This window comes from Erpetoichthys calabaricus, chromosome 12 (genome assembly GCF_900747795.2).
Source record: "Erpetoichthys calabaricus chromosome 12, fErpCal1.3, whole genome shotgun sequence".
Lineage (NCBI taxonomy): Eukaryota > Metazoa > Chordata > Cladistia > Polypteriformes > Polypteridae > Erpetoichthys > Erpetoichthys calabaricus.
In genome coordinates, this window is record NC_041405.2 from 48,895,279 (window position 1) to 48,907,696 (window position 12,418).

General features: G+C 40.6%; 1 protein-coding gene across 1 annotated transcript in view; it reads right to left on the reverse strand.

Moving 5' to 3' along the window:
- LOC114662137 (Fc receptor-like protein 5) overlaps window positions 1-12,418 on the reverse strand; it is a 58,658-nt gene that overhangs the window by 21,952 nt on the left and 24,288 nt on the right. Inside the window, exons 2-4 of the mRNA XM_028815490.2 lie at window positions 2,653-3,003; window positions 176-457; window positions 38-88 (exon numbers count right to left, since the gene is read on the reverse strand). Of these exons, the coding sequence (XP_028671323.2) occupies window positions 38-88; window positions 176-457; window positions 2,653-3,003 (684 nt within the window). The remainder of the gene's footprint in view (window positions 1-37; window positions 89-175; window positions 458-2,652; window positions 3,004-12,418) is intronic.

Below are 12,418 nucleotides of genomic sequence, written 5' to 3' on the forward strand. Positions count from 1 at the left end.
AACAATTAAATTTCTAATCATATCTCTCACTTCTTACCTGATGTTGGATTTAGTAAACTCATGATGGAAGTGGTTGTCCTTTCTTTTGCTGAAATATTTAATTTAAAAGAAGAGGTTAGTCAACCTGATGCCCAAGTCTTGTCTCCATCATCAGTCATCACTTTTTTCTTAATACCTAGCACTGTGACCAACACTGGGTCACTCTTCCTGTTGATGACCTCTGGAGCCTTATTTTCAGCCGTGCAGTAATACTCGCCACTGTCGGACAGGGTAGCATGACGCCTTGATAGAGAGTCTATGAACTCCATCACCTGCTCGAAGCTGTCTGACTTCTTCTTGTACCATCTGTATTTGACAGGTGGAGACCCACTTGTTGTGCAGTACATCCTCAAGGCCTCTCCCTCAAAGATAGTATGTGGGGACTTGACATTGGTGATCACTGGCTTTGAAACTGGCACTAAACACACAAGGGAAAGAACAGAAAATCAGGCCTGGCTGATAGAAACACAGTATGGAAGCCTCAGGATGATTCCTGGAGGATCATCAAATAAACCTGCCCTGCATCAGTAAACGTGTTCAGATATTAACATGTGTGTGCAACCTCAGCTACAGTTCTTTGACAACAAACTGAAATGCATGTGACAATGTAATAGTTCAGTACTATATATCGAGTGCAAAGTACCACTTCTCTGTAGAACTAGCTAAGGAAATTCATTTAAATACACTGGGAGAACACTAAGGAGTGGGAGAAAATGCACAGACATTGCTTGAGCATCTACAGAAAGCTACCCAGAACATTAACAGGGGCTTCCTGGACAATTATAAGGGGTCCTTTGGAAATCTAAAGTCCTGTTTGAACTCATTATATCCAGTTTGTGATTTTCATGGACAGGACATAAAGGTGCAGTAAGGGAAGGGAGGGTGTCCAGCTTGGTGGCCTTACAATTGAGTAACTGCTTTTTGCAGACGACAATGTCCTTTTGGCGGTGAACTCCAGATTGCATTGGGATGGTTTGCATCTAAGTGTGAAGTGACAGGGATGAGGATTAGCACCTCCAAATCTGACACCATGATCCTTGGTAGGAAAAAGGTGGACTGTCCTCTCTGAGTGGGAGGTGCCTTCAGTGGAGTAGTTTAAATATCTTTGGGCCTTGTTCACAAGTGAGGGGAAAAGGAATGGTGAGATAGACAGACAGATAGGGGAAATGAGTGCAGTCATGTGATCGCTATTCTCATCTGTAGTGGTGAAGAAGCAGCTGAGCCAGAAGGCAAAGCTCTCGATTTACCAGTCGATCTACGTCCCTGCCCTCATCTATTGTTGTGAGCTTTGGGTAATGACCGAAAGAATGAGATCAAGAGTATGAGTGGCCAAAATTAGCTTTTACAACTCAACTTAAGATATGAGGTGAGAAGCAAAGACAAAGACCCCAGCTGTGCATCAAGAGTAGCCAACTGAGGTGGTTCGTGCATCTGATACAGATGCCACCTGGCTGTCTCCCTGCGTAGATTTTAAAGGACAGGACTAGCTGGATGGAGACCACAGGAAACTCCAGGGGGTCGCAGGGAGGATTATATGTCCCAGCTAGTTTGGGAACATCTTGAGATCCCACAATTTGAGTTGTGGCTGTGGAAAGGACTTATGGACCTCACTACTAAGACTGTGAACACTGTGACCCGGTTGCTGAATAAGCGGTGGAAAATGAATGAAAGAGTGAATGAATGAATGAAATAATGAACTCACTGTGGACTTCAGGACACTTGTGAAGGAATCCTGAGTAGTCTAAAAATCTAACAGAACTCACTAAGTATACTGAAACATTTGCTACAGCTCCCTGATTACCAGTAACTCAACAGGCCAGATGCAGTAATGTCAGCACATTTTCTATAACCCCCTGGTTATTAAAGAGAGCTGCTTAGATTCATTTTGGGCATTTGACCACTTGCAAATTCTTCCTGGCTACTCTAAAGACCAGTTAAAATTTACTAGGGACATCTGGATAATTGTAATATATGCCTGGGCACTCAAGAGTTCTACTGAATGCATTAGAGCTATCTAGAAATGAGCTAAATTACTGTAGCTATCTGTTAGTAATTTCTTCTCTATGGAAACCTGGACACTTACTAAAAGTCATTACAGACAACCCATCTCCATTAGAGACCTGTTAGATGTCATTATTTACAGCCTGACATTTCCAGCAGCTCACTGCCTTCTCTATACATTTGTTAGAACTCACTAGTGCCATTTTCTTGGTACTCTAGAGGCCTGTTGCATCTCATTATAGACATCTGTCACTTGCTGTAGGTCCCCTCATCATCAAAAGGCCAGTTAGAACCTACAAGGTATATCTATACGTTTATTATGGTTCCCTGGGTACTCTACAAGTGTGATGTGCAGTATATCATTATTAACAATTGGTCACTGGCTTGGCAATACTAAGCACTGCCCAGAAATTTGAGTGATGGTAACTGACCATTAGGTGGGGGCCTTCATAAGTTCTTGGAAACATGAGGACATATCAGTGTTTACTAGAGTCTTCTAAAGACAAGCAGAACTTTACTAGGGACCTACAGGCCACATCCATAGACAGAGGCTTTCTAAGCTAATTGTTCTACCTTATGGTTGGTTATTGAAGACAGTCGAGATGTTCCTACCTCTGAGTATGATGATCTTGGTGTGAGCACTCAATGGTGTTATCTGGCCATCTTTGGAACGCAAGTCAACTTCACAGATGTAATCTCCTCGGTCCTCAAGAGTCACCTTAGTTAAAGTGAGAGACACATTGCCCACTGTGCTGATGTCAGGCACAGAAACCCGTCCTCTGTATTCCAAGAGGGAAATGGTGCTCTCATCTCCATGACGGGAAAAGATTGACTTTTCTCCTGTGAACTGCATGATTGTCCATTTCTGCCTGTTCTCTGAGTAACTGGAAGATGGCTGGTAGGAGCATGGAATAGTCAGGTTTGAGCCCCATAAAACTGTGATCTCTTTGATGCTGGTTAGCTCTGCAGTAAAAAAAAGAGCAAAATATGTCAAATGACTACTTGATCTAGTGACATTTTACAGGGAATGTCATTCCTAGTTGCTTGGCATGTGCCATACATTAAACATGATATTCTCAAAGTAAAAAAGCTGAAGATTATTTCTGTGCCCAAAGAGACACAACTTTTCAGGTGTATGGTCTTTATCAGGTGTGCAGCTGAAGAAGAAAGAGTGGGTAACATATAAAGAAAAAAGGGAACAAGAAGACAAAACTAGGCCAGGTGAAAGGAGAAAAGGTTAAAATAGGTGTGAAAAGCTGCCATCAGAGAGAAGATGAAGGAAGAGATTTAAATGTGATTTGATCTTTAAAAGACAAGTTTGGTATTTTTCAAGTTAAAGTTACTTCTTCACAATCATCATATATTAATTTGTTACATAAAATTGGCAATTCATATTTTATACAGTTTAAAAAATAAATAGCCTGTGGCCGGACATTTCCTACAAGAAATGCAGTAAATAAGTGAGTTTGCCAGAAGGACCAGATACAACGATATTGTTGGTGACATATTCACAATTAATGCAGCTGCTCCTGTTACAGCTCAAAGTGGCTGTTGGGGACCACAACTCTTCTGTCAAGTGAGTTGTGGACTAGTTACATATCTAAAGAAGACTATACAGCCAAGGCATTGTGTCTTTAACCTTCTTTCCTTTCCACGCCGCAAAAAATGAAATCTAAGCAAGTGGAAAAGTATTAATTTCATGACATTAAATCTTGCTTTCCTTAGTGTAAGAATTATTCTCTTACCAAAAAATTGTATTTTTTAGCTTACATTAAGAAATTTTGTCAAAGTCAATTTTGCTTACCCCATTGGTAGATTGTTTTGCTAAATAAAAGCAAAACAAGTCCCATTTAAAGTTTTTGTGTAGTTTTTGCATATGCATTTTTTGCAGTGCAGTATAGAAATAACCTTGAACTTTTATCCTTTGCAGATGGACACAGCTGTTCATTTACATTCTCAGTAATGCTTATGTCAGTTCACGGTTGTGAAAGGACTGATGTTCCAGTCACTCACTCACTTATGCATACAATCATATAGCGTAATAACTTCTTTCACCATGAAGCACGAAAAGGGGGTGCAGGCCTCAAAACAATCAGCCAAACCAGGGTTTCACCTTGAGCTGGCTCCCCAGAATTGACCTCACCAGTGGCAGTCAAGCCCCAAACTCTACAGAAAGACATCACACCTGTCTTGGCCCAAAGATGGGGTGCAAAGCCTTTAGCAAGCAAGCATAAAAACTGTACACAAAAGGAAAACAGAAAAACCATTAAAAACCTCTAATGCAATAAACCCCGTAACTAACTTCCTTTAATGTTTAATTATTTATTGGAAGTATTTAGAAATATTTCAGAAGGCAGAAGCAAAAAACTCAATAAAACCAAATAGGCTGAAGCAACCAAATACAAAAATAGAACCAGACAGGACCATTAATATGGAGCAGGGGTCAAAGCCAGGAAATCCAATATCAAAAAGAAGCAAAGACTGCAAGCAAGAAGCAAACACACAAACTTTTGCAACTTTCCAAAGCATGTAAAATATCCCTTAAAGTTACAAAAGCACTCCCAATAATGACCACTAGAGGGAGATATACTGCCAAACCCGTATTGCAAAAAACAGACAAACAGACACTGTATAAATATAAAGAGGTTTTATTTCCACAAATGATGCTCTGTGATACTGTGAAGTTTAACATAGCAAAATGGAGTTGCCTAAAACACAAAACAATACAAGCAAACAAAGTCACCAATCACAAAGCCAGAAAATGGTTTGAAAACAGCAAAAAGGTCAGCAAATCAGAAGAATATAAAAAATCCACAAAAGCACAGTAAGACACAAGAAGTCATCAAACCGAAATAAACCACCAGGAACTATGGGAGACCCTCTGGATTTATAGGGCAGAGGGCGGTGATTGACAGGTGACCCCACCTCTTGGGGGAAGCACCCATAAAACACACGGAACATATAAAAAAAAAAGTTAAATAATCAACAAAAGTAACATTAACATAAATAAAAGAAACAAAAATAAACAAAGCAGACCTAAAACATGAATTTGAATCCCCGTCAGGAGATGAACTCAAAACGAATGCTGAAGCTGTTGAGCCTTCCTCAGGTTTGGCTTAAATACTACTGGGGCCAACACCCCAGCTGTGTAATTAGGTGGTGCCACCTCTTTAGGCTCCACATAATTAAGCAGGGCAGACAACAAGAAATGCTAAGACATAGCCACTTAACATAATACAAAATTAAAAAATTATCAGCAAACAAAACAATATTAAATGCATACAATGCATTCAGAACATAACCCTGAACACTATTAATTACAGAATATGACAAATATTACATTTTCTTTTAAATGTAAATGTAATGAAAAATAACATTTAAAGGACAAAAAGATGAAATAAAGAAGGCATTAACCTGAGCCAGGGTAGCATTACTGACTGCACCATAACACTAGTTATGCCAGTTTGGAATTTGGAGACACCAATGACTCTAACATGCATGTTTTTAGGATAAATGAAAAATGGAGGACCTGGAGAAAACCCTATGCATATATGAGAAGACCATGCAAACCTCACACAGACAACAAATAGGTGTGGGATTTGTACCCAGGAGGCCGAGTCCATGAGGTATCTGTGCAAGCATGCTTTGAAAGTACAGAGCTATAACACAATTTACAAAAACATGGCTGAAACAACGGCGTTACACAATGAGTCAAGGCAAGGACTGAGCTAGCACCCTTGTAGTGTAAAATTGAACACCTTAGCCACTAGGCCAAAAAGACGTCCACAGCAGCTTTAAACCCTGGCCTTGTCATACCTCATTTGTGCGTTATACATTCTCTCTGAGAACTTAATCACTGCATGGCCTCCTGACTGTCAGCTGGCTGTTATGGTGGGTAATACCTAGCAAGTGACACAAAGGAGAATGTCAGGGAAAACATGCGAAAACCGAAAACACAATAACTGGGCAGGATATTCAGATCTTGGCAGGCAGATCTGAGGATTCAGATTATGCACAGAGCCATTAACATCTTACATTAGTAGCACAATGAAGTGATGTAAATTAGTGCCACACAATCAGTTAAACTGCCAATCCTAAATTGGAACGAATGTGTGGTTGGGGTGTGTGTGTGTGTGTGTGTGTGTCTTCGCAAGGCGATGGATTAACTCCCTGTCCAGGGTTTGCTCCTCTCTTGCGCCCTATGCTAGCTGAGATAGGCTCCAGCAGACCCCCATGACCCTGTTCGGGACTAAGCAGGTTAGAAAATGACTGACAATCAGTTAAGAGTCAACAGCCTTGGAACGTCAAGTCCAGTATCTTAGCCATTAGGCAACACTGCCTGGCCTGCTATATCTTGGCCCGGCCACTTGTCAGTTGTGCATTCCTCATTCTAGTAGAGGTATTAATGCGTCTGTCACTGCCTATCTCTGCTAAGTGACACACGAGGAGCGGCAGAGTGGCTTTATGAAGTGACACTACCTCTTCATTGCAACACAGAGCGCTCTGCCCAAAGTGTGCCATATAGTGCCTTTCATGCAAAAGGCCATTTCAAAGTGAAGGAGACAGACAAATGGACTTTTCTGTGGTTCTGAATATTTTATAATTACACTGCACAGAAAGATTTTGCTTCCTGAAGTCTTTTGGGTGTAGCTTGTGGATTTTGCCCTGCTTAATGCAAACCTCAGCTTTAAATTCTACTATCCCATACCATTTTATTACAATTTCCTCTTTTTATGATTTCCTGGCATAAATATTGTAAGCATACATATACAGTATAACACCTACAACTGGAACATCTGTGGTGGCTTAAAAGTAGCTCTGATCTACTGAGTACTGGTGATTCTTTTGTAAATGGGACAGCCGTGCTAAAGAGTCTCATTTCATTAAAAAGAAATGGCCGCTCCATATGCAGTTATTTCCAGGGCAGAAAAGTGTGGCAGATAAACTTCTTGTTGACCAACCAAAGATATTTTTGTCTCCTCTTCATATAAAACTTGGACCGATGAAAAATTTGGTGAAAGCGATGAACAAGTAATGTGAAGGATTTTGGTATTATGTTTCCATAATTAACTGACGTCAAGATTAAGGAAGGATGGGATTTTGTTGGTTCCCAAATCAAACACATCATCAATGAAAAGAGATTTAAAGATCTGCTAGTGGGGATGAAGGAAATCACATAGAAAGTATGTTGTTAATAATAACAATAATACATTTTATTTATATAGCACCTTCCCTATGCTCAAGGTGCTTCACAGAGTCTCAATATTATTATCATTATCATTATCATTATTATTATGTATTATTATCATTCTTTAATTTAATATTATTTATTGTATCAGTATGCTGCTGCTGAAGAATGTGAATTTCCCATTGGGATTAATAAAGTATCTATCTATCTATCTATCTATCTATCTATCTATCTATCTATCTATCTATCTATCTATCTATCTATCTATCTATCTATCTATCTATCTATCTATCTATCTATCTATCTATCTATCTATCTATCTATCTATCTATCTATCTATCTATCTATCTATCTATCTAGCAGGTATATGTAACATCCGCTACAGATGTTTCCTGAATAGAACATTAAAACTGATAGATACAGGATTGAGAATTTTCTTTGCAACTACAGATTGCCAAACTACATCCTGCTGGTTGACAACATGCTTCAAGCAAAGAAAATCATGAAGTGCAACAAGTCACTAAAGATTCATTTTCTGCCTTCACACTTGGACTTCTTACTTACTAATCTTGGTGCAGTCAGTGATGAACATGGTGAAAAGTTTCACCAGGACATTGCAACAATGGAGGAACGGTATCAGGGCATGAAGGAATAATTCAGTGCTGGACGACTAATGTTGGACACTGAAACGAGAGGCGTCAGTCAAGAGTACGAAAGAAAATCAGCAGTAAAACATTTTAGCTCAGTTATTATCATTAATCATTAATCGATTAAACACATGAAAAGCAAGAAAAGTTTCAGGTTTCTTCAAATCCCTACGTGATACAGTTGATCTGAAATCACATTTGTGTTAAACTTACAGCTATCTACTACAGTCACCAAATCATTTCCAGGAAGCAAAGCCTTTGAGAAAATGTATCATTCAGAGTTGGACTGTACTGACATATACAACATTCTGAAAGCCATTAAATCCAGATCATGGTCAGGGGAAGCTGAGACAATCTCAACAGCATTAGAAAAGTAGCAATCAGCTCTGGACAGGGTGCCAGTCTGTTGTAAAGTGAAATCATGAAGAAGGCCACTTTAAAACCACCAATCCACCCAAAACATTCATATTTTGGATAAGGGCATGACGACATCGGGAGAATGTGCACACTCTACAGAGATGGTGACCAAAGCAAGTTTTAAATTCTGAAGCTGTGAAGCAGCACAGTTTCACTAATCCGTTTTAATAAACAGTGCAGGCCATAAGCAGAAAGAGTGTTAGCAGGTCCCACTAGACTAAAGAAACTTTTAAAGATCAGGAATGAGAGAATCATAGGTACAGTTAAAGTCTCAAAAATCTCAAAGAAAATACAAGAGGGAAGGTTAAGGTGGGATGGTGGACATGTCATGAGAAGAGAGGTGAAAAATGTGGAGAGAAGAATCATGGATATGGAGGTGTTGGGACGGAGGAGAAGAGGACAGCCAAAGAGAAAGTGGATGGACTGTACTGTATGAACGGGGATCTACAGAAGAAAGGGGAATCAGGTTAGGAAGAGTATAAAAGATGAGGATGGATGAGGCTGCTCCAATATAGCGACTCAACATGAAAAGGGGAAAAAAAACTTTAGAAGAAGAAGATTCCTACAATTCCTTGGTACTCTCAAAATCTATCAGTGCTTGACAAGTGAAGTTTTGTAAGTTGTAGAAGAGCAGCCATCTGATTTTCTAGTTAAAAGAAAATGAAAAATAACACTTTCTTGTCTAAAGTATTTTAAAATATAATTGCCACAACAGGACCACATTAGTCATATTTGGTCATCTTTATGCTCCTAGTGGACCGGAAGCAAGGCTTCAAACCATCATCAGTGTGCAGATTATTGGAGGCTCAATGACACTGCCACACTAAAACAGTGTATTGTAGTGTTTAAGGCTTTGGACTTTAAACGCTGTGGTTGTGGGTTAAATCCCGCTACTGACACTGTGAGACCATGAGCAAGTCACCACACCTGCCTGTGATGCATAAGGAAAGAGAAAAGAAATGTAACCAATTGTATCTCAAGTGTTCTAAGTCATCTTAGATAACATCCATCCATCCATCCATTATCCAACCCGCTATATCCTAACTACAGGGTCACGGGGGTCCACTGGAGCCAATCCCAGCCAACACAGGGAGCAAGGCAGGAAACAAACCCCGGGCAGGGCACCAGGCCACCTCAGATCTTAGATAAGAGCGTCAGCCAAATAAGGAAATAGGAAGCCCTATCAACATTTGTAAAGCAAGTCTACAAGTTCAGAGAAAGCACTAGAAGTAATTATCAACACATCCGACTCATTTTAAAGTGAATCTTAGACCAGCACCCACCTGGTTATGCTAAAAGGCAAAATGAAACACAATACACTTCATTGTGAAAAAGCTGCTTTCTAGAAGCCTGTCATCCGAATGTGGACCTCTAAATGAAAACTTGTTCCCAGCGGTGACCTCTGCCTTCATTCCACTGTCATCCTTCACAAAGGTTAAGATTTGTTCCAGCAAGCTTCAATCAAAAGGGGCCACAAGTGCTGTCCAAACAGAGTGGCAAGAAGCAACAACAGAATCATAAAAAGGCAGATGAAACACTGCTGCCACCTACTGGACAATAAGTTGAGTATTCAATATTTTCTGAATTTATTTTTTCACTGAAATGGCTGCAATGTACCAGAGGATCCTGTACTAAAGAGAACACAAAAGCAGCATTGTGGTCTTGAACGACTCATGCACCTGTAGGAATTATTTTTATTTTTTGAAAAACGCATGTCTAGTAGACAAGGCCATTTATCCTATTAAGAAAGACACGGTGGTATGTTGCTTGGTGCTGGTATCACACAAATCCAGGAATGTAGGTTTGATTCTTTTCCAGTCGTGGTCTCTGTGGAGTTTGCATGTTCTCCACATGTCCACATTGACTCCCTTCTGGTTTTCCAGTTTCACAAGTATCTCAAATTGTGATAAGGCCAGGTTTATACTACATGCGACGCGACGCATAATCCAGCTGCCGCAAGCGTTTTACTGTTTATACTTGAATGCATACTTTATGTAAATCTGGAAGATTCCACCAGGTGGCAGTGCGAGATATCATCATCTGTGTTGTGAATTGCCTGAAACATCCATTAAATTCTGAGGACACCTTGCAACAATATCTCTGAAAAGGATGTTTAATGATTACATCCATCATGTGCCCATTCTAGCAGCATCAGGTGCAAGAAAGAAACAAAATCCCTGGATGGGACATCATCTTATCGCAAGGTGAACACAAGCACACACATACACTGGCGTCATTTTAGCGTCACCAAATCCCCAAAACTTCATGTGTTTGGAAGGAAATTGTTGCACACTGTAGAAACCCACCAGGAAAATATACAGACTCCAGGCAGGGAACACAAGAGATGTGACTCCCTACTGTGAGGGAGCAGCGCTACCGCTCTGCCACCGTGCTGCCACAACATGGGTAATTATAATAATAATAATAATTCTTTGCATTTATATAGCGCTTTTCTCACTACTCAAAGTGCTCAGCAATTGCAGGTTAAGGGCCTTGCTCAAGGGCCCAACAGAGCAGAGTCTTTTTTGGCATTTACGGGATTTGAACCGGAATTATAATCAGTATTCATTATTTAAATGATGTCAACGACTTATCTGTAAAATGTAACATATATACTTTGATGTATTTCATCATGAAAATGATATCAAGTACAAATCTAAGGATTCTAAATGTGCAGAGAGCTGGAATATCATAAATATAATGTGTTCTGGGTGTAGCGATTGCTGCCATCAGTTCAGGAGGAAGCCCCAGAAGTGCATAGCGATTAACAAGTGGGTCGCTTTAAAGATGACATTTACAATGGTCTACTTTAATAATAAAGTAAATTGCGAGGTTAAAGTGGACATTTCGAGATTAAAGCCGAAATTTCCACTTTAATCACAAAATACACCTTTTCACCATGCCCTTAATTTTTTTTCTCTGTGGCTCAAATACGCTGCTGTACATTTTGATAATGTTGTGAAGGTGCAAAAAAAAAAAATGACGGCACAGAAGATGGTATATGAGACCTTTAAAATGTATCGTGTCATTACGATGGGGAATATGCGACGCTTGAATATAAAATGCATTTCTATGTCGGCATTTTTCTTCACCACATCGAACCATTCATCAAACGTCGAAGCACCATCGATCCCGGTGGTTCCGCATAGTGGCTTTCTGTCACATCTGGATCATAAACAGAGGCTCTGACTTTACATTTCGACTTTTATCACTTTGCGCTCCCCGACTTTTTGCTGGTACTGCAACTCGCTGAGAACCGTGTCAAATGAAAGCTGGGAACGCGTGGCAGCCATGATGCGTGCACGTACACGTTCTGAGCGTGAAGTATAAACGAGCCCATGTGTGTGAATTGTGCTCCACAATAGGATGGCTTCCAATACTGACTTGCCTACTGTAGAGCATCTCTGTAATAGAAAATGTGATTTAATGGATAACTAGATGGATGACAGATTTAAATAGAATGGATAGTGTCAAACTGCGTGTGCTTTTGTGTGAGGAACTTGCAGATTTGGGTGCGACTGCTGATCCTAATGTGATGTGGGAGGCCTTCCGTGACAAGACCTTGAAGGTTGCTGAGGGTTGTGTTGGTGTTACCGGTGTTCCCAGAAGGAGGTGTTTCATCTCGCAGGGCACCCTGGATATCATCAAGAGGAGTCGCAGTGCACGGCTCAATGGCAACTCTGGTCTCTACCAGGAACTGAGAAGGACGGCTGTGAGGGCTCTGAGGGCAGATAAGGAGGCATTTGTTAGAGGAATCTATGAGCAAGTGGCACACCATCTGTGGTCTAACGACCCACGTCCTGCTTACAGAGGAATTGAAGCATTACGCACATCTGAATCTGTCCCTCAGAGAGTTGCAGTCAGGGTGGCTGATGGAACGGTCCTTACGAATGACACTGCAGTTGTGACCCGCTGGGCTGGCTCCTTTGAGCAGTTGTTCAAAGCTGATCCTTCGGCTAGGACGTTGGATATCTCTGGGTCCACGGTTCTTGAGGCTGATCCTCCAATTAGTTGTGAACCACCCAATCTCACTGAGATTACACAGGTGGTGAACCAGCACAGGGGAGGAAAAGCTGCAGGGATCTGTGGTATCCAGGGAGAACTTCTCCAGGCTGGTGGACAAAAT